The 22,912-nt window shown below is 40.4% G+C and overlaps 1 protein-coding gene across 1 annotated transcript in view; it reads left to right on the top strand.

The window, feature by feature from the left end:
• Positions 1-112: 112 nt before the first annotated feature.
• The window catches only part of LOC104210085 (serpin-ZX), a 54,695-nt gene continuing 31,895 nt past the window's right edge, over positions 113-22,912 (top strand). Inside the window, 1 exon segment of the mRNA XM_070173838.1 lies at positions 113-592. Coding sequence (XP_070029939.1) covers positions 180-592 — 413 coding nt within the window. The 5' untranslated portion in view covers positions 113-179.

The raw sequence follows: 22,912 nt of genomic DNA, 5'->3' as shown, positions 1-22,912 counted from the left end.
TTATTTGTGCTTTATATCAAAGAAAATCTAATTATGATCGAATACTATTAACACAAACCTAATTAAAGCAGGCTAGCAACTTCTATGTCAAGAATCCGATTATATCAAAAGACATAAAAAAGAAAAACTCGAGCAATCTCCAAGTTTTTACTCACCAAGTATATAGTATTTTTGACAATATGGATTTCTATAGATCAATCTTAAAGCAAACGGATGTTTCTTTAATGCTTGCAAAACATGTATTCTTCAGCAAACTTCGTCAGCCCAATGCCAACATAGTATTATCCCCACTCTCTATTCAAAAAGTTCTTGGTATGATTGCTGCTGGCTCAAAAGGTCGTTCATTGGACCAACTGTTGTCTTTTCTCAAGTTCAACTCCATTGAAGAACTTAACTATGTTTCTTCTCGGGTCATCACTGATGTCTTTGCCGATGGCAGCCCCTATGGAGGTCCTCGTTTGTCCATTGCTCATGGCGTTTGGATTGACAAAACTCTCTCTTTTAAGCCTTCTTTCAAACAGATTATGGACAATGTTTATAAGGCTGGTTGCAGTTCTGTTGATTTTCTGCACAAGGTTGTTGTGATTCTCGGATCAATATGAAGATTATTTGGGAGGAAAAACAACTCTATTTCACAATAATAAAATTACAGAGAATTTACACCAAGAATTTCTCTCTACAAAAAAACCTCACCAAACTCTCTTTTGTTCTCACAATCTCTTCCTGGATTGTATTTCAATCTCTCTGGATTGATATTTCTGTGTAAAACATAAGGCTCTATTTATAGCCTTAAAGAAGGTGGTTGGTGGTTGAATTCTTCATTCAACAATGGAGGCTTCAACAATGGTGGCTTCAACAATGGTGGACTTCTAGAATTGGTAGTTGGCAGCAGCTGAACTTATCAATTCTCCCCCTTCAGCTGCATTCCAACACAGCTACTATTTGAAAGTTATTCCAACTATGTCTCTGCACAGCTCTAACTTTTCTTGAGTGACCACCTTTGTTAACATGTCTGCTGGATTCTCCTTCGTATGGATCTTCACTAGTTTCAACAGTTGTTGATTCATCACCTCGCGTATCCAGTGATAGCGAATGTCGATGTGCTTTGTCCGAGAATGATACATTGAGTTTTTGCTTAAATCAATTGCACTTTGACTATCACAATGTATCTTATACTCTGTTTGATTTATCCCTAGTTCTTGGAGAAACCGCTTTAGCCACAACATTTCTTTTCCAGCTTCCGCTACAGCAATATATTCTGCTTCAGTTGTGGATAGTGCAACACATTTCTGCAATCTTGACTGCCATGACACAACTCCCCTTACAAAAGTATAAACATATCCTGAGGTTGATTTTCTTCCATCAGGATCTCTGGCCATATCTGAATCTGTATAGCCTTCCAAGACTGGATCAGCTCCCCCAAAGCACAGACTTGATTTTGAAGTACCTTTAAGATACCTGAGAATCCACTTAACTGCCTCCCAATGTTTCTTTCCAGGGTTAGAAAGAAAACGACTTACCACACCTACCGCATGTGCGATATCTGGCCTCGTGCAAACCATGGCATACATTAGACTTCCAACTGCTGAAGAATATGGAATTGTAGACATCTCCTCAATCTCTTTCTTGGATGAGGGGCACAAACTCTTGCTCAACTTGAAGTGATTTGCCAAAGGGGCACCTACCGGTTTGGCATTACTCATATTGAACTGTTTGATCACCCGTTCAATATAATTTTCTTGAGATAGCCATAACTTCTTGTTTCTCCTATCTCGAGTTATCTGCAATCCCAAAATATGTTGAGCTGGACCTAAGTCTTTCATTTCAAAGGACTTAGAGAGTTCTTTCTTCAACTGTCTAATTTTTGTTGCATCTTGTCCGACGATCAACATGTCGTCTACATAAAGTAGAAGTACAACAAAATTGCCATCCGAAAATCTCTGAATGTAAACACACTGATCTGCAACAGTCCTTTTATATCCTTGACTTACCATAAATGAGTCAAACTTTTTGTACCACTGCCTTGGTGCTTGCTTTAGGCCATATAAACTTTTCGTAAGCTTATAAATGAGGTTTTCTTTTCCTGAAATCTCAAAACCTTCCGACTGCTCCATATAGATTTCTTCTTTTAGATCACCATGAAGAAATGCTGTCTTGACATCTGTCACACCTCCTTTTTCCGTCCCCGCAAGGGGTGAAGGAGTTTTTCCAATTAAAGGACAATCGAAACGGGATTTATTTATTTATTCAGAGTCGCCACTTGGGAGATTTAAGGTGTCCCAAGTCACCAATTTAATCCCGTATCGAGGAAAATATTCGACTTTCCAAATGAAGTCTGCGAACCAGAAATTTTAAGTAAGGCATTCTGTTGACCCGAGGGAAGGTGTTAGGCACCCCCGAATCCCGTGGTTCTAGCACGGTCGCTTAAACTGTTGTAATAGCTAAAATATCTGATTTTAATACATGTTCAAAAATTATAGTGCAATTTCAACTTTTAACCGCTTTATTGTTATTATTATTATATAGAGAATTGCAACATCGTGAAAATGTATCTCGAACCACGTCACATCAATGTACCCGTGGTTATCGACATATTCCGACTCTATTGAGATTTTGATTTGGATCACATAAATGTGCACCCGAGTTTTAAGAAAATTAAATTATTAAAGGCGTGCCTAAAGCGACTAGCGTATCACTTACTTTGGGTAGGGCCGTGAAAGTTTGCTAAACGGTCCATTCCGAAGTCTAAGCAATTTTTATAGTAAATATTTACTGAGGGACCCGCAATTTGTGATTTACTATGGCGAGGCACACCTCCATTTTTAAAAGGATCGTCCTATAGTAACTATGTTTTTCTATTTCCGTCCGTCTCTAAAATAAAATAAGAAAAAGTACCTAATTTATTTACATGCTTGCGGGTTATGAGTTAAGATCCGTATACGATTTATTAATTCTGAAAATGATGCAATAAGGGCGATCCGTTTGCCATTTATTGGGCCCAAGTCCAACGTATGTGAGGTAAAACTGGACCCGGGCCATCCTTAATCCAATAGGGCTAATTAATGGTTTCTACACATTCATAGCTTGTAAAAATGGTATCATCTTATTAACAAGTTTCTTCAAATTTAAAGTGGCGTTCTACTGGAATGTAAGAACTTGGAAATCTAATTAATTTTTTTTCTAAACCATTTACATGCATTAAATTAACTACTTGTATCTAATTAAACAATGTTCCTATCAGTTTCCGAAACAGGCCATTTGTTCAATGAGATAACTATTGAATGTTTGATAATAATCTAAATGGCCTAACATGCTTTTGATATATGCAATTTAACAAATAATACTGAAGTAACAGAACAAGAGTTACTATATCATCAATCCTTTTAACTAAACATACATGGGTAGTTTTCTTACTAAACTATTACAAAAAGGCATGTCCAATTATACATAAATAAACACTTACATGATTCTAATGAAAAAGGTATTCTAATACGTATACAAATTAATAAACAACTATAATGAATTTAAAACTTCAACTCTTCACTTCTTTGTATTCATGCTTCAAGTTTTAACCTACAAGAACCAGTGTATCAATTTGTGTACCTGGTATTTGAAAAGCAAAGAGAAGAAGAGGAGGATCAGTGCAGAAAGCAACAATAGCATACACAGCAACACAGCAGTACAACAACAACCAATAAATCCAGGAAATACTAAAACTGAAAACCAGCAGTACCAAAATGAAACACAGACAGATGCAAGGAAACAGTCTTCTGATTTGTTAAACACTCAAGAAAAGCAGCCTGAAACTCTTAATGTAAAAGTTTAGCCTTAACACTCTAACTCTTAGTGTAAAAGTTCTGATTTTTACTTTCTGAATTTTTTCCTCTCTTTTCCAGTATTTTTCCAGATTCCTTCTCTCTTTCAGTCTGCTCTTTTTACTTTAAATCCCACTAAGGAAGCCTTTTCCCTAATTTTCAGCCCCCCATTACCTTTTGTTCCCTATTAATGTATTAATTAATACCCCCATTAACAAAGCACTAACACTAAAATATAAACCTAACTGTTTCAATCCCAAATCACCCCTGAAACCAATGTATTTTACTGTCCTAGCCCAACCCTTTGTACTTTATCAGCTATAACCAATTTCCTTAGTCAAAACAAAACAGCAATTCAAACCTCATAGATTAGACCAAACAACAAACTATAATAGCTATAATCAATCCATCCTACCAAATTTTAATAACTAAATGACTAAGGCTAAATTCTAACTGGAAACAACAGACTCAACTTGAATCCAAACCGTATTAACACCACACAGGACTTAACAGAACCAACCATTAGAAACTGAAATTGGAAATTGAAATCAAAATCAACATCAGGTAGGATCATTGTCAGCATATTGACAAGCTTTGAAGCTAATTGTCTAAAGATCAACACATACAACACTTGACCTTAAACCATTTGACGAAACTACTAATAAAAACTTGAATTAATTGATGATAACTATTTATAAAATTGCCTACAACACTTACAACAATCAATCAGAAATGGACAATTAGGCAATTCAAATAGCATTGACAAAAACAAAGGTTTGTAATAAAACTTAACTAATCGGCGAAACTTATTTGAATCGATTACACACATTGTAACTCATAATAATTACAGCAAACAGAAACAATGCCAGAATTGGATCAAACAAACAGGTCCACTGGAGATGAGCAGATGAATTGAAAAGCAGGGGAAATTAATAAAACTAACTAAGCAGAATACATAGATAGAAAGATCATAAATAGAGGAAAAGATAAATACCTCAGAACTTCAGAATTATACGGACCCAGGCTCGAACTCAGACCTAAGCACTTTGAGGTTGAACAGACTTTAATCGAAGTGTTCTCAACTGAGAACACCTTGATTAAGGTCTATTAGACCCCAGCCCTTCAATTAATTTGGACAGATTCCATGATTTGAAATTTTAGGGTTCCGTTTTGGGGTTTGAACCTTTCTGGTCAGATTCGAACCAAACCAAGTTTGGTTTGGTTATGAGTGAGGTCAGGAGAGTGACTGGTGTGATTTTGAGGTACATTAGGGTAGTTTTAGGTTTTGCTCGGATCTTCGAATGAAGATGCGAGCAGTTCTAGGAAGATTCGACCTATGCTACTACCGGATCCATGACGAGGATGGTTAGGGGGTGTTGTGGTGTCAATTAGGGACTGGTTGGTTTGGATCTGAGTTTGGCTCGAATCTTCAAATGAAGATTCGAGAAGCTCGATGAAAATTCGAGCTAAACGGTTACCATATTTGGATTGAGGGTGGTCAGGTGGTCTTAGGGTGTTGGTTTGGTGACCAGCAGCGTAGTGGCTGCCGGGTTTCAGGCGCGGGGGAGTTAGGGCGGCTAGGGTTTGGGGGAGGGGCATCATCTTAGGGACGATGATGAACAGGAAGACGAGGGGGGGTTTAGTTAGGGGGCTAGGTTGGGAGATTGAGTTTATATAGGGGAGGGGTGTTTTGATCTTGGCCGTTGGATCCATCACGATCCACGACCAGGATTAATTCACTTAAAGGGGACGACGCCGTTTTGTTTAAGTTGGGGGATGGGTTGGCCCGGGGTGAAGTGGATCGGGTTGTAGTGAGGCCTTGAGGCCGTTGGATCAAAGAAAATGGATGGCTAAGATTGAACATTTGAAACGGTGTCGTTTCAACTATGCAGGGACTGAACTGGGTCGTTCGATCCAGTTTGATCAACGGTTCAGACTTGAGGTGCCAATACGACGTCGTTTGAACTGGTTGCAGGTGGACTGAATTTTGGCCGGGTTTGGGCTGGTTTTTTGGGCAGGTTTAGGGTATATTTCGTTTGGGCCTTGAAGCTTTTGGCCCAAATCCGGATATTCTAATTTTGAACTCTTTTCCTTTTTCTTCTTTAATTCCTAATTTTACACAATTCCTAATTAAATTGTAAAATAAAAAATACAACTAACCAAATATTAATTAACACTTGACAATAAATATCACACAAAGGCATACTTAAATGACAAAATTACAACAATTACATATTTTTGTGATTTTCCCTCTTTTAAAACCAACTATGGTTTATTTAATTCCTAAATATATTTTTATTTTATTTTATCCTTTTATATAAACCAATGATTAATTAATTATGAAAATGCAACATTAATTCCTAAATGCACATGTACCTATATTACTATTTTTCTGTATTTTTCTTTAATTAGAATAAAATAAAAATGTACATATAAAATGCCACGAAAAATTCAAAATCGTATACAAAGAAAAATTATTTATGATTTCTTTGGGAGTAATTCTTGTGAGGCAAAAATCACGTGCTCACAGCTGCCCCTCTTTGTCCGAAAACATGAAGAGTTTTTGTACAAAGATAAAGTGAGAGGATACGAGCGATTTTTGCCCGTTGGAATACTCCGTGTGAAGCATTTTTTGAAAAAGATTTAACCGAACCTTTGCTTCAAAGGTTTCCTACATATCCCTGGCTAGAAGGGAATAAGGTTAATGTAGTTCAGGAAGTTTTGGTAGCTGGGACTACCATGAAGCTGCTTTTGCTGTTATTGCTGTTGCTACTGCCTCCCGATCTCCTTATTACACCGTTGCCAAAAGAAAATAAGAAGCTAGACTAAGCTAAGAATTACAAAATCTTATCTGTCTTCCCCTTGCTCTGGTTGTCTCGCTCTTGTCGGCTTGTGTTTCCTCCGGTGCCTTTCTTTCGAAAACTGCTGGGGATGACACTGGCCTTTTGCCTTTTTGAGCATAAGTTTTATTATTCCGTTCTGTCTGCTGGGGACACTGCTTCCTACATTAAAGCTTGTTATGCTGGGGATCTTTGTTGTACTCCTCCTGATTACTGACTTCTGTTTGATCTTGAAATGTATTCCTCTGTTCTGCAGGCGGGCTCCTGACTTCAACATCTTCCTCAGAATTTTAACACCTCCATTCTCCAGGCGGGCTCCTTACTTCTTCAACTTCCCAAAATAATCCAGCCTCCATTCTCCAGGCGGGCTCCTGACTTCAATAACTTCTTAAATTCTAACACCTCCATTCTCCAGGCGGGCTCCTGACTTCTTCAACTTCCCAAAATAATCCAGCCTCCATTCTCCAAGCGGGCTCCTGACTTCAATAACTTCTTAAATTCTAACACCTCCATTCTTCAGGCGGGCTCCTGACTTCTTCAACTTTCTCAAAATTTTAACACCTCCATTCTCCAGGCGGGCTCCTGACTTTTTCAACTTCCCAAAATAATCCAGCCTCCATTCTCCAGGCGGGCTCCTGACTTCTTCAACTTTCTCAAAATTTTAACACCTCCATTCTCCAGGCGGGCTCCTGACTTCTTCAACTTCCCAAAATAATCCAGCCTCCATTCTCCAGGAGGGATCCTGACTTCAATAACTTCTTAAATTCTAACACCTCCATTCTCCAGGCGGGCTCCTGACTTCTTCAACTTTCTCAAAATTTTAACACCTCCATTTTCCAGGCGGGCTCCTGACTTCTTCAACTTTGAAAATAATTCAGCCTCCATTCTCCAGGCGGGCTCCTGACTTCTTCAACTTCCTCAAAATAATTCAGCCTCCATTCTCCAGGCGGGCTCCTGACTTCTCCAACTTTCTCAAAATTGGTGTTTTATTCCTCTGAAAATTGCTGGGGATAACATCGATATTTTATTTCATCAATGTGTCATTTTCTTTCTTCAAAGACTATTTCCTTTAAAGCTGGTGCTTTCACTTCCCTGAAACCTGCCGGCAATAACACTGCTGGGGAATTATCTTTCTCCTTTTAACAATGGTGGGGATGATACTGATTATCTTGCTTCTTCCAAGATTGCTTTTCTCTTAAAACTTGTATCTCCCTTCTCGTATACTGCTGGGGATTTTTCTTCCTTCAACACTTGTGTTATCTTCTCTCTTTCCCAAATGACTATCTGATTTTAAGAAAATTTTCGTAATGAGAGAAAATTTTCTGCCCCAGTTTGATAATCTTCTTTGTGACCCTGTCTTCCTGCGGTCAATAATATTTCCTTTCCATGTTTCAAATCAAAGAAAAACTTATTAGTTTAAAACGGGGCGAGTGGTCGTGCCACTTCTGCTGAGGATGGTTTTTTCCCTTTTCTTTTCCTTGCATTGCTATAAAACTTGTTGGGGAGAATATTGATTGTTGGGGCTGATATTCCTGCTGGGGATGGTTGTCGTTTTTCTTCCTTCCCCGCTCCGTGTTGTCCGACCATTGTGGAGCTTGGAGAGAATCTGTCAGAGTTGTTTCTGTATCTCACAAATCTGCTGGGAATCATCTTGGAATTGATCTGTAACTTCCCTTGGAAATGTGGGCCTCTTAGGATCTAGACCCATTCATCATTTGGTCTTGCGACAAACTTCTTTTCGCTTTGTCGCCTTATCTTTGACTTGTCCTTTTCGTATTTTGCCTTGCACCATTTTGGCAACTGGTAATAAGCTCTGAAAATCCTTTTCAAAAATAAACTGTTGGGGAAATAAAATCTTTTAAACCAAAAATGAAAGAGTGATAATTTTAAAGATAGAAAAAGAAGTCTTTCTGGACAAATGCTGGGGAAAAAGAAAAGAAGAAAAAAAAACTTATCTGAATGATATAATCAATCCCAACGATCATGTCGTGCATTCTGGATTGATCAACCCAGTCTATTTGTATCAATCAATCTTTCGGATGGCCTCATCTCGCTGGGGATAAATAAATACTCCACTTTTGCCAAATGTGGACCTTTTCCGCCAATCTCGCCTTGTCGCCTCATAATGCCCTTCGAGGGGTTTTCACTAATAAGACTCTCTCATTTCTCTCAACTCTCGTCGCCTCATGGTGCCTATGAAGGTTTCCACCGATAAGACTCTCTCATTTTATTTTATTTTTCAGTTGGGGATTGGAGCGTTGTCGATATGACGCTCTTTGTTGGGGATTCTTTCGGCTATCAATTCATTTCCAGTTTATGATCCTCTTCTCTGCTGGGGATCAGAGTGTTGTTCCCGACTTCCACGTGCATGAACTTGGCACTTCTCGGATACTGATCGGGAGGTCTTTTTTGGACATCAATATGGTTTTTTTTGTGTATGGCTAAAAGGAAAAGGGGTATCAAAAGTTTAAAATAATTTGGAGGGGTGAAACAGTACAACTCTTGGAATCAAACTTTCTTTTCACAACTTCTGCCCCAGTTCTTCTTACTTGGGGATTTTTATTTTTTGGTTACACTATGACCGAGCCGTGAGGCGCCTACGTATCCTTCTTGGAGGAATCAGGTCAAACGTAGTTCCCACTTTCTTTGTTTTTCTTGTGACTTTTCTTTTGTCTTTATTATTATTTTTCTCTTTTTATCTTCTATTTTAATTACTGACTCCAAAAGAGGGATATGAAAGAATAAATAAGGCTCAAAAGGGTAAGCAAAGGTTAAAGTGTTTTGATAGAAGAAAGAATTGCCTCCGTCATTTCATTCTCCGATAAATGCCAACCACAAACAAATGACAATTACAATCAAAAGAGATCATACATAATATCTCTTAACTGCGTCGGAATTGATAGCCATGTCGACGCATTTTCCTTCGATATCTGTTAAACATAAAGCGCCATTGGACAATACTCTGGTTACAATGAATGGTCCTTGCCAATTCGGGGCGAACTTGCCCTTTGCTTCTGCTTGGTGTGGCAGGATTCGTTTCAACACTTGTTGCCCCACTTCAAATTTTCTGGGGCGCACCCTCTTGTTGTAGGCTCTTGCCATTCTCCTTTGATATAACTGGCCATGACACACAGCTGCCAATCTCTTTTCATCAATCAAGTTCAACTGCTCCAAACGGGTTTTGACCCACTCGTCATCATCAATCTTAGCCTCAGCGATAATCCGAAGGGATGGAATTTCAATTTCCGCCGGTATTACTGCTTCAGTTCCATATACCAACAAATAAGGGGTTGCATCTATTGAAGTCCGGACGGTAGTGCGATAACCCAACAATACAAATGATAATTTTTCATGCCATTGCCTGTATCCTTCTACCATCTTCCTCAGTATCTTCTTGATGTTCTTGTTGGCTGCTTCAACAGCTCCATTCGCCTTGGACGATATGGTGTGGAGTTACGGTGTGTAATCTTAAACTGTTCACATACTTCCCTCATCAAATTTCTGTTAAGATTGGCACCATTGTCCGTGATTATCACTTTCGGGATCCCAAATCTACAGATGATATGGGAATGGACGAAATCCACCATTGCCTTCTTGGTTACTGACTTGAAAGTTTTGGCTTCAACCCACTTGGTGAAATAATCAATGCTTACCAGAATGAACCTGTGACCGTTCGAAGTTGCCGGCTTAATAGTCCCAATGACATCCATGCCCCATGCCATAAATGACCATGGTGCTGACATTGTGTGCAATCCCGTTGGCGGAGAATGAATCAAATCTCCGTGTATTTGACATTGATGGCATTTCCGCACGAAATTGATACAATCCTCCATAGTGAGCCAATAATACCCTGCTCGAAGAATCTTCTTCGCCAATACATATCCGCACATATGTGGCCCACAAACTCCAGCATGTACCTCTGTCATAACTGTCGTGGCTTGACTGGCGTTTATACATCTCAGCAATCCCAAATCTGGGGTTCTTTTGTACAACACTCCTCCACTGAGGAAGAAACCATTTGACAATCGCCGAATGGCTCTTTTTTGATCTCCGGTGGCCTGCTCCGGGTATATCCCCATCCTGAGGTACTCTTTGACGTCATAAAACCATGGCTCGCCATCCATTTCTTCCTCTATCATGTTGCAATAGGCATGCTGATCAAGAACCTGGATGTGCAACGGGTCAATATGAATTTTGTCTGGGTGGTGCAACATTGATGCTAAAGTGGCCAATGCATCGTCAACCTCATTGTGAACTCTTGGGATGTGTTTGAACTCCACTGATCGAAATCGCTTGCTCAAATTGTACAAACATTGTCGATATGGTATGAGCTTCAAATCCCGTGTTTCCCATTCGCCTGAATTTGATGTACCAGGAGGTCCGAGTCCCCCAAGACCAAGACGTCCTGGACATCCAAGTCTGCAGCTAATCGCAAACCCAAAATGCATGCTTCGTACTCAGCCATGTTGTTGGTGCAATAGAAACGCAGTTGAGCTGTAACATGATAATGACGTCCTGTTTCAGAAATAAGCACTGCTCCTATTCCAACTCCCTTCGCATTTGCGGCTCCATCAAAGAAAAGCTTCCAACCTGGTTCCTCAGGTAAGTCCAACTCATCTATATTCATTACTTCCTCGTCAGGAAAATACGTCCTCAACGGCTCGTATTCTTCATCCACAGGATTCTCAGCCAAGTGATCTGCCAACGCTTGGGCCTTCATGGCTGTCCTTGTCACATAGACGATGTCAAACTCCGTGAGTAATATTTGCCATTTTTCTAACCTTCCCATGGTCATAGGCTTCTGGAAAATATACTTTAACGGATCCAAACGAGAAATGAGATAAGTAGTATATGAGGATAAATAATGTTTCAATTTCTGGGCCACCCAGGTTAGGGCGCAACATGTCTTCTCGAGTTGAGTGTACTTAACCTCATATACTGTAAACTTCTTGCTGAGATAATAGATGGCTTGCTCTTTTCTTCCTGTAATGTCGTGTTGCCCCAACACACAGCCAAATGAATTCTATAACACCGTTAGATAAAGAATTAACGGTCTTCTTGGCTCCGGGGGAACCAATACAGGTGGATTTGATAAATATTCTTTGATCTGGTCGAATGCCTCCTGGCATTCCACCGCCCATCCTACTGTAGCATCCTTCTTCAACAGCCGAAAAATGGGTTCACAGGTTGCTGTGAGTTGAGCAATAAATCTGCTGATGTAATTCAACCTTCCCAACAGACTCATTACTTCTATCTTGTTCTTCGGCAGTGGCAAATCTTGGATAAATTTGATCTTTGACGGATTCAGTTCAATACCTCGCCGACTGACGATGAATCCCAAAAGCTTCCTAGATGGAACACCAAATGCACATTTGGCCGGGTTGAGCTTAATATCATACCTTCGAAGTCTTTGAAAGAACTTCCTTAGGTCTGCTACGTGGTCTTCCTGATGCTTGGACTTTATGATCACATCGTCTACGTACACCTTAATTTCTTTGTGGATCATGTCATGAAACACAGTGGTCATTGCTCTCATGTACGTCGTCCCAGCATTCTTCAAACCAAATGGCATTACCTGGTAGCAATAAGTTCCTCATGGCGTAATGAAGGTTGTCTTTCCGCATCTTCCTCATCCATCAGAATCTGATGATACCCAGCATAGAAATCCACAAAAGATCCGATCTCTCGTCCGGCACAATTGTCGATCAAGATATGGATGTTGGGTAAAGGAAAGTTGTCTTTAGGGCTTGCCCTGTTCAAATTGCGGTAATCGACACACACCCTGATCTTTCCATCTTTCTTTGGTACCGGCACCACATTAGCCAACCAATCAGGATATCGAGTGACACGAATAACCTTTGCTTGCAGCTGCTTGGTTACTTCTTCTTTAATCTTCACACTCATATACGTTTTGAACTTCCTCAACTTTTGCTTGACGGGAGGGCATGCCGGGTCAGTGGGCAATTTATGAACCACTAAATCTGTGCTTAACCCCGGCATGTCATCATATGACCATGCAAAAACATCTTTGAAATCAATAAGTGTTTTGATCAATTCCTCCCTGATATTTGGTGCAATGTGGATGCTTATTTTAGTTTCTCTGATATCGCCGGCATCCCCTAAATTGATGGCTTCTGTATCATTTAAGTTGGGTTTGTATTTTTCTTCAAACTGGCTTAACTCCCTGTTTATCTCCTCGAATGCTTCATCCTCATCGTATTCTGATTCATTATCATAATCGAACTCTTGTATGGTTAGCTCAGAATCAGATTGATCTTTTAGACTAGGTTGAAGATCCGTTTTGCATGCCATGCCATTAGAACCAGTATGAAAAGAACTGTTCAGAAAAAGAAACGAAAGAAACAAAATTAAAATAATAAAAAATAAGATAAGAAATAAAGAAGAAACTTTTCATTTTATTGAATTATGGGATAATAAGGTTTCACACTGTATTGAACACAATAAAAAGAAATCTGGATTACAACCCTGGAATAATCCAGAAAACAGAAAAGGAAAATCAGAGCCAACTACCACGACTCCCTCCAAGTAGGAAGAGGAGTAGCCATCCAATTGTTGACCTTGACCTTAGGACCCACAAACTGTATGTCTGCCTTACTTGAACCCTCTCCAGCTTCTATCATGTTGACATCAGCAAACACTCTTCCAAAGCTTTCATTCAAATCTCCGTTTGGCCCCATCAGAGGTCCAAGAATTTCCGGGACTGGCAACTTTCTGCACCCTGCTTTGACAAATGATCTGGACAGGCGTGGGACTGGTTTAGGAAGGACCCAAACTCTTTTCTTCAATTTTCGGGCTCGCTTCACATCCGCTGCAGTACGCTTGAATCCCAACCCAAAAGTTTCCAGGTTCTTGGGCAAAGAAACTGGATGGATCATTCCCTGCAGATCAACCCCCAGGCCTTTTCCTGGTACAAACCCATTATTCAACATTTCTGATGCTACCATGAAGGTTGCAGCTGTGATTCTGGGAAGTGGAAGGCCCCCGCCCTCAGGAATTTTGTCTACTGAGACTGCGTCGAAAACCTGATAAACCCATGGGCCCTTATCATCGTCGGTTTCTATGAAGGGCACAATAGCATCGCTGACGGCATGTGTGCCGCCATCACCGTGTACCACAATCTCTTGTCTATCCCATTCAAACTTGACCATTTGATGCAGTGTAGAAGGCACTACTTTGGCTGCATGGATCCAGGGTCGTCCCAACAAAAGATTGTACGACACAGCCACATCTATTACTTGAAATTCCATGGTGAACTCGACCGGACCAATGGTTAATTCCAGTACGATATCACCCACTGTGTCAGTGCCACCCCCATCAAAACCTGGGACGCAGATACTGTTCTTATAGATCCTATCATCCGCAACCTTTAGTTTGTTCAGAGTGGCCAAAGGGCAGATATTGACACTTGATCCATTATCAATTAGTGCTCGAGTGACCATCGATTCTTCACATTTTACCGTCAGATAGAGTTCTTTGTTGTGTTAAGTACCCTCTACCGGTAACTCATCGTCAGAGAATGTCACTCGGTTTACTTCAAAGATCTTGTGCGCTACTTTCTCCAAATGGTTCACTGAGAGCTTTTCCGGGATATAGGCCTCGTTTTGAATCTTCATTAAGGCCTGACAATGATCGTTTGAATGGATTAACAAGGATAACAACGAAATCTGGGCTGGGGTCTTTCTCAATTGCTCTATAATTGAGTAATCCTGCGCCTTCATCTTCTTCAAAAATTCCTCTGCTTCTTCCTCTGTTACTGGTTTCTTTATTGTTTCAGGATTGACCCTTCTCAATTCTGCGGGAGCAAAACACCTTCCCGATCGAGGTAACCCCTGTGCCTCGCATACGTCTTCCATAACCTCCTTCCCCTTATGCGTCACTGTCACTTGACTGTAACTCCACGACACAGCTTTCTCACTCGTTATCGGCAACTGTATGACCGGCTTGATAACAAATGGTTCCACGTGGACCCCTTTCACTACTAACATTGGTTTGTTTGCTACTCCTTGCAACACTGCTCTGACTGACTTTGGCTTCTTCGCAGTAATAGACGATCCTTTCCCTGCTACCACAAATGGCTTGTCATATACCTTTCCCGACTGTACCATTGCCTTTCCACTGGTCGACTCTTCATTAGCACTGGCGCGAATCATCATTACCGTTTGTGAGGGTGTTTTTGGTTTCCCTCCTTCGTGCACTAGTTCGATCATATGGGCTTCATGGTGCACCGGTAACGGGTTTTCATTGATGTTGGGTGTCTCTGGTGCTTGAACCTCGATCCTATTTGTGTCAATAAGATCTTGTATGGCAGTCTTCAACTTCCAACATTTTTCAGTACCGTGCCCGGGAGCACCTGAACAATATTCGAAGCTTACTGAATGGTTCAAATATCTGGGAAGGGGATTTGGCAATTTGTTTTTAACAGGACTTAGTAGGCCTATCTGCTTCAACTTGTGAAATAGAGTAGTACAGGTTTCTCCCAACGGAGTGAATGTTCTTGGCTTCTGCATTCTTTCGTTTCTGAAAGCCTAATTTCCGCGGAAGTCTGGCCCTGAAGGATTCCTGTAGGCCCTCGGTGGTGGATATGTGTTTTGTGGAGGTAGATATGTATGTTGGGGATCCGGTGCACGCCATTGCGGACGAGCCGGAGGCTGGGTGTAAGTTTGGGCGTGATGGACGGAAAAATGTTGTTCTTGTGGTGGGTAGTAGGGTTGTGGAGGGTAATTTGGAATGTGTGAGTAGTTTAGATGATGGGGTCTGGGTTGGTAATGAGGGGAAGGACCTCTAGATATGGACCAATTGCTTGCCTCTATTGTCGTGACCTCCTCTCTCCTTTTCTTTCCAAGCGCACCTCCCGTGCCGCTCTGAATGGCCTGAGTTGTTGCCTTAATTGCCGAGTAACTCATGATCTTATTGGACTTAAGTCCCTCTTCTATCATACCTCCCATCTTCACCACTTCATTGAAGTATTTTCCAACTGACGTCACCAAGTGACCGAAGTAAGTCGTCTCTAGAGTTTGTAGAAAGTAATCTACCATTTCTCCCTCTTTCATTGGAGGATCAACTCTGGCTGCCTGTTCTCTCCATCAGAACCCAAATTCCCTGAAGCTCTCTCCGGGTTTCTTCTCAAGCTTTAGCAATGTGAGACGGTCTGGGACTATCTCAAGGTTGTATTGGAAGTGTCCTGCGAAAGCATGTGCCAAGTCATCCCAGGTGTACTACCTGCTCGGATCTTGTCTTGTATACCACTCCAGTGCCGACCCGCTCAAACTTTGGCCAAAGTAAGCTATCAGTAGCTCATCTTTTCCCCTTGCTCCACTCATTTTGCTACAAAAGCCCCGTAGATGTGCCATAGGATCGCCATGACCTTCGTACAAATCGAACTTGGGCATCTTGAACCCTGCTGGTAATTGAACGTCAGGGAAAGGGCATAGATCCTTGTAGGCCACGCTGACCTGGTTGCCTAACCCGTGTATGTTCCTGAAGGACTGCTCCAGGCTTTTAAATTTCCGCATCACCTCGTCCTGCTCTGGGCTCTTAGCCGGCTTTTCAATCTCCGCTGGGACCTCAAAGTAGGGATTATAGGTATGTGGCTCGGGTGCTTTGAATGTGAGTTCAGGGGGGTAATATTGTGTGTCGCGAGCCTGAAACAGCAGCTCAGTGGATGATCTGTGCAATGGGGCTGGGGGAGGTTCCACAAAGACGGGAACATTTGGTGGAGGAGGGTTTTGACTGGGTGGTGGAGCTTGGGGATCATAGGCCTCTCTTCCCTGATAGTAGTGATGGCTTGGGAAACTCGTCGAAGGACCGGGAGAGGGGTATTCTGACGTGTGTCCTGGTTGGAGAGTAGGAGTAACAGGTAGTTCCTGCCCTTTTTGGGCTCTAGCTAAGGCTATCTGCATTTCATTCATTTCCAGCCTCATCTTTTCCATTTTTTCCATGGCTTCCTTCAGCATCTGATTTGCCGTCTTTTCCGACTCAACACTTTTGTCTGAACCAGTCATGCTTTCTAGTATGGGCCCTTTTGATCTTGTTTGATAATGGTACGGTGCCAGTACGCTTTAACAAACTAACTGGTAGTGATTGCAAAAACAACAAACTTGTCAGTGTTAGAGTCTTAACAGATATTGTATTTGCACGTTGGGGGGTGCAATGTTCTTAGGCAGTTAATCATTTCTAACATACTTTTGCTCCGACCGCATGCATCATCCCGACTTATTTTATTTGTGCCTTTTCGAGTGTTTCAGGGACCTTTCTTTTCTTCTTCTCTCTTTTTTTTCCTTCTTTTTTTCCTCTTTTTTTTTTAATTACGGTCGAATCCTATAGAGATTGCCTACGTATCGTGACCCCGCACGAATCAGAACAAGCGTAGTTCGTGCCACAAGTAAAACAAAGACCCAATTTTACTTTTTATTACCCAAATATGCTATTACAAGCCATCATTTGAAAGAAAAACAAACAAAAATACAGTCTCCATACTTTTTAAGAATGTTTGAAGAGAACATAAGGGTAGACAACAGACTCTGACGAACAAACAAGTGCAGGATTTAACTAAGGATACATTAAAGCCTTGAATTTTGGTGCCCGCGAGGCATCATTCGTCCTTTCCGCGGGCTTTGGTGTTGGGCCTCTTTGCAAGCTTTTTAATTCCTCCATGATCTGGTGGACATAACCCATGACTGAGGCAAAAAGGATATCACGAGGCATTTCTTCACATGTTAGGCATTTCGTGGTGATGTAGCGCCCAATCTCATTGATCCTACTCCTGATTCTATCCCTCTCTATGCACAGCTGTTCTATTCGTTGATTCTTTAGTCCCAATATTCGAGTATTGTCAATGAGCTGATCTTGGAATCTCTCCATTTGTTCTTCCATTCGGGCTATCGACTCATAGCAGCGTTCCCTATCTGTTCTAGCATCCCGGGCTTGTTTAAGGACCCGATCACTGAGAGTGGAATTTATTTCTCTCAATGTTGTAACACTCATTTCGTAATGCCTTTTCACTTGCCATAAGTGCTTTCTCCGCGTTGCTGTAACTTTTGCCCACCTGGTCCGTAATCTTGCTATGCTAGCCTTGGATCTTTCCAAGTCTTTCTGGCCTTCAGCGACCTGATTCCTTAACCCTGCTATCAACCTTTTATCAGCCCGACTTCTCAGTTGGTTGTCGGCATCCATTTTCATCTTCCGGATCTGAGCTTTGAGGATCTAGCCTTCTCTGGCTAATTTGTTCTTTTCTCCCTTGTTGGCAGCAAACTGCACTTTGCTTTCAAATTTCAGATCTTGAATCTGTTGTTTCAGTTTGCCTATTTCGGCAAGATATTCCCGCTCTTTGGCCAACCAGTCCCAATGCTCTTGTGAGGACTTGGCAAATTCTTGAAGGTGAGATCTTTTAGTCGGCCTTCCGGACGACATTTCCCCTTTGTACCAAGCCTGATATCCAGGTGAAACTTCCCCTCTTGCCTGATTCAGCACACAAGTATTTGCCTCTAAGTATTGACACTGACTCCAAATCTGGCAGACTCTTGCTTTAGGAAACTGACCATCGGAACTGATCTCAATTACCTAGGTACTTAGATCCTCATCTTTGGGCACTATCTGAAACCTCCCTAGTTGCCTCAACACCCGATACGGCGCATTAGGTTGAATGCTCTTAAGTCCCATCAAGAGAAAATTGGGCCTAGCTGCTGGCATGTATATGACTTCGTCGACCGGTAACCATCCCAGTGTCCACTGTATTTGACTGGCGTTGAGGGTCCGGAAATATGAGGTCCATGCCGAGACTCCTTCAGGTAGGTGGGCCTCATTAATTCTGGTGTAGAACTCCTCTATGCAGGTCTTTTCAGAAGATCCATGGCTCAGGAACTGGGTTCGGTGACATAGGTGTTCGGTCATCCACATTTGAACAACAAGTTACAACCTTCGAAAAAGTTTCCTCCGGCTTTGCAGGCCGTGAGAGCTCGGAACATATCAGATATAATCATGGGCGCCAGCGTGCTATCTTTTTGAGTGAGCAAAGTACTGACGACCCCAGCTATCTTTATGTCGATATTCCCGTCTTTTCTTGGGAACACTAAGAGACCTAAGAAGGTTATCATGAAAGAAACCCGTCTATGTTCATCCCACTTTCGACGGTTACTTTTGCTGCACAACTTATTTTCTGGCTTGTCGAATCCTCCTATGTGACCATATCTTTGGTATATGAAACTCATAGTGCAAAAACCTTTTGCCAAGTCAGGGTTATGGATTGTTCTGACTATCTTTAATGAGTCCAAAAATCGGTGTACCGCTACGACTCTTGGAGCAACCAGGTATTTATGCCTCAATGGAACCTCAGCACTGCCGATGTACCCTGCTATTTCCTCTAATGTTGGGGTAAGTTCAAAGTTCGAGAAGTGGAAGACATTGTGCGCAGGGTCCCAGTGAGGGACCAGTGCCCTTATAATATCTCCTCGAGGCCTGATATCCAACAAACTCGTGAGACCTTTCAGATGTTTCTTGATTTCGTCATGCCCTTCTTTGCCTAAATCATTCCACCATAGCTGCAATTGGAGGGGAATTTTATTCATGATTGAAAAAGGTTCATTTTGAGTCGTGCTCATTCTGCACATTTATTAATAAGATTTAAACAAGCGAAAATTTATTCGACTAAAAAAAATATGATCATTTTTCCTAAAAAAGAATTTCTGAACACGACCTTTCAGCACTTCAGGGACGAAGATTTTAAGGTTGTGTGATTTAACCAAAATAAAAAATAAGAAGTGGCCGTTTATACAAAGGCATCCTTCCGGAGTTCTTTTTGGGAACATTCGGCTATTTTTGATATAAACAGCATCACCCGACTCTATGATAGAAAAAATGAAAATTTGACATTTTTATTATTTATTAATTTTTTACCAAAATGGGAGGTTGGACCCGACGAGGGTTGCCTACGTATCTCACGTCCTGTGAGAATCAAACCGGCGTAGTTCGCCCAACATAAACTAAACTTGTAAACAAGACTTCTTTTTTTTTTTCAAACACATTAAACTAAAAAAAAACATTTTCATTTTTTTTTTCAAAATTTCGGCAGGGTTTTGATACTACTCGGACATTGGTTTTATTTTTCTAAAAAGTAGTTATCTCCCTACACTGCTATTTTTCTCTTCTTTTTTTTTCACAAATTTTTTTTCAAAAATTCTTGATTTCAGAAGCCAGTCAGCATGCAGATCTGAAGCAAATAAATGCGCACAACATACAGGATGCAACAGGATGGTCTTTTTCCATTTCAGGTTGCTAGTCCTAGACGGACCAAACCCCTGTGTTGAGTCCCCTAAGTCAAATGCAACATGATGCAAATAAACGTTCCTAATAGGGATCCGACATGAAGTCACGTTATTCTATGTTCAAAACCTGGGTCTTTGTTCTAGACAGTGCACCCGAGAGGACAGCTCGAGTTGAGGAAGGAGCTCCTTTCCGGGAACCAAAAGGCCAGCCGGCTTAGAAACTTTCCGAGCCTTTTTTATTTAGGGTACGACACTAACAAAATAGGGAGTCTTAACCAGTAAGCATATCCCCGGAGGTAAGAAGAGAAGGCTTCGGCATAGTTTATATGTACAGTTCAAATAATATCAAAGCAGTAAAGAGCATCATTTTGCACATTTAGCCCAAAACATGTAATAAGATCAAATAATAAATAAAGCCAAATATAACAATTCATCTAAGCTCGAATTCTGAACCCTGAACCAGAGATTATGGGTTCTGGTCCCCAGCAGAGTCGCCAGAGCTGTCACACCTCCTTTTTCCGTCCCCGCAAGGGGTGAAGGAGTTTTTCCAATTAAAGGACAATCGAAACGGGATTTATTTATTTATTCATAGTCGCCACTTGGGAGATTTAAGGTGTCCCAAGTCACCAATTTAATCCCGTATCGAGGAAAATATTCGACTTTCCAAATGAAGTCTGCGAACCAGAAATTCTAAGTAAGGCATTCTGTTGACCCGAGGGAAGGTGTTAGGCACCCCGAATCCCGTGGTTCTAGCACGGTCGCTTAAACTGTTGTAATAGCTAAAATATCTGATTTTAATACATGTTCAAAAATTATAGTGCAATTTCAACTTTTAACCGCTTTATTGTTATTATTATTTTATAGAGAATTGCAACATCGTGAAAATATATCTCGAACCACGTCACATCAATGTACCCGTGGTTATCGACATATTCTGACTCTATTGAGATTTTGATTTGGGTCACATAAATGTGCACCCGAGTTTTAAGAAAATTAAATTATTAAAGGCGCGCCTAAAGCGACTAGCGTATCACTTACTTTGGGTAGGGCCGTGAAAGTTTGCTAAACGGTCCATTCCAAAGTCTAAGCAATTTTTATAGTAAATATTTACTGAGGGCCCCGCAATTTGTGATTTACTATGGCGAGGCATACCTCCATTTTTAAAAGGATCGTCCTATAGTAACTATGTTTTTCTATTTCCGTCCGTCTCTAAAATAAAATAAGAAAAAGTACCTAATTTATTTACATGCTTGCGGGTTATGAGATAAGATCCGTATACGATTTGTTAATTCTGAAAATGATGCAATAAGGGCGATCCGTTTGCCATTTATTGGGCCCAAGTCCAACGTATGTGAGGTAAAACTGGACCCGGGCCATCCTTAATCCAATAGGGCTAATTAATGGTTTCTACACATTCATAGCTTGTAAAAATGGTATCATCTTATTAACAAGTTTCTTCAAATTTAAAGTGGCGTTCTACTGGAATGTAAGAACTTGGAAATCTAATTAATTTTTTTTCTAAACCATTTACATGCATTAAATTAACTACTTGTATCTAATTAAACAATGTTCCTATCAGTTTCCGAAACAGGCCATTTGTTCGATGAGATAACTATTGAATGTTTGATAATAATCTAAATGGCCTAACATGCTTTTGATATATGCAATTTAACAAATAATACTGAAGTAACAGAACAAGAGTTACTATATCATCAATCCTTTTAACTAAACATACATGAGTAGTTTTCTTACTAAACTATTACAAAAAGGCATGTCCAGTTATACATAAATAAACACTTACATGATTCTAATGAAAAAGGTATTCTAATACGTATACAAATAAATAAACAACTATAATGAATTTAAAACTTCAACTCTTCACTTCTTTGTATTCATGCTTCAAGTTTTAACCTACAAGAACCAGTGTATCAATTTGTGTACCTGGTATTTGAAAAGCAAAGAGAAGAAGAGGAGGATCAGTGCAGAAAGCAACAATAGCATACACAGTAACACAGCAGTACAACAACAACCAATAAATCCAGGAAATACTAAAACTGAAAACCAGCAGTACCAAAATGAAACACAGACAGATGCAAGGACACAATCTTCTGATTTGTTAAACACTCAAGAAAAGCAGCCTGAAACTCTTAATGTAAAAGTTCAGCCTTAACACTCTAACTCTTAGTGTAAAAGTTCTGATTTTTACTTTCTGAATTTTTTCCTCTCTTTTCCAGTATTTTTCCAGATTCCTTCTCTCTTTCAGTCTGCTCTTTTTACTTTAAATCCCACTAAGGAAGCCTTTTCCCTAATTTTCAGCCCCCCATTACCTTTTGTTCCCTATTAATGTATTAATTAATACCCCCATTAACAAAGCACTAACACTAAAATATAAACCTAACTGTTTCAATCCCAAATCACCCCTGAAACCAATGTGTTTTACTGTCCTAGCCCAACCCTTTGTACTTTATCAGCTATAACCAATTTCCTTAGTCAAAACAAAACAGCAATTCAAACCTCATAGATTAGACCAAACAACAAACTATAACAGCTATAATCAATCCATCCTACCAAATTTTAATAACTAAATGACTAAGGCTGAATTCTAACTGGAAGCAACAGACTCAACTTGAATCCAAACCGTATTAACACCACACAGGACTTAACAGAACCAACCATTAAAAACTGAAACTGGAAATTGAAATCAAAATCAACATCAGGCAGGATCATTGTCAGCATATTGACAAGCTTTGAAGCTAATTGTCTAAAGATCAACACATACAACACTTGACCTTAAACCATTTGACGAAACTACTAATAAAAACTTGAATTAATCGATGATAATTATTTATACAATTGCCTACAACACTTACAACAATCAATCAGAAATGGACAATTAGGCAATTCAAACAGCATTGACAAAAACAAAGGTTTGTAATAAAACTTAACTAATCGACGAAACTTATTTGAATCGATTACA

The sequence above is a fragment of the Nicotiana sylvestris genome, chromosome 4 (genome assembly GCF_000393655.2).
Source record: "Nicotiana sylvestris chromosome 4, ASM39365v2, whole genome shotgun sequence".
NCBI lineage: Eukaryota > Viridiplantae > Streptophyta > Magnoliopsida > Solanales > Solanaceae > Nicotiana > Nicotiana sylvestris.
The sequence above is the reverse complement of the archived record's forward strand: the minus strand, read 5'-3'. Positions and strand labels throughout refer to the sequence as shown.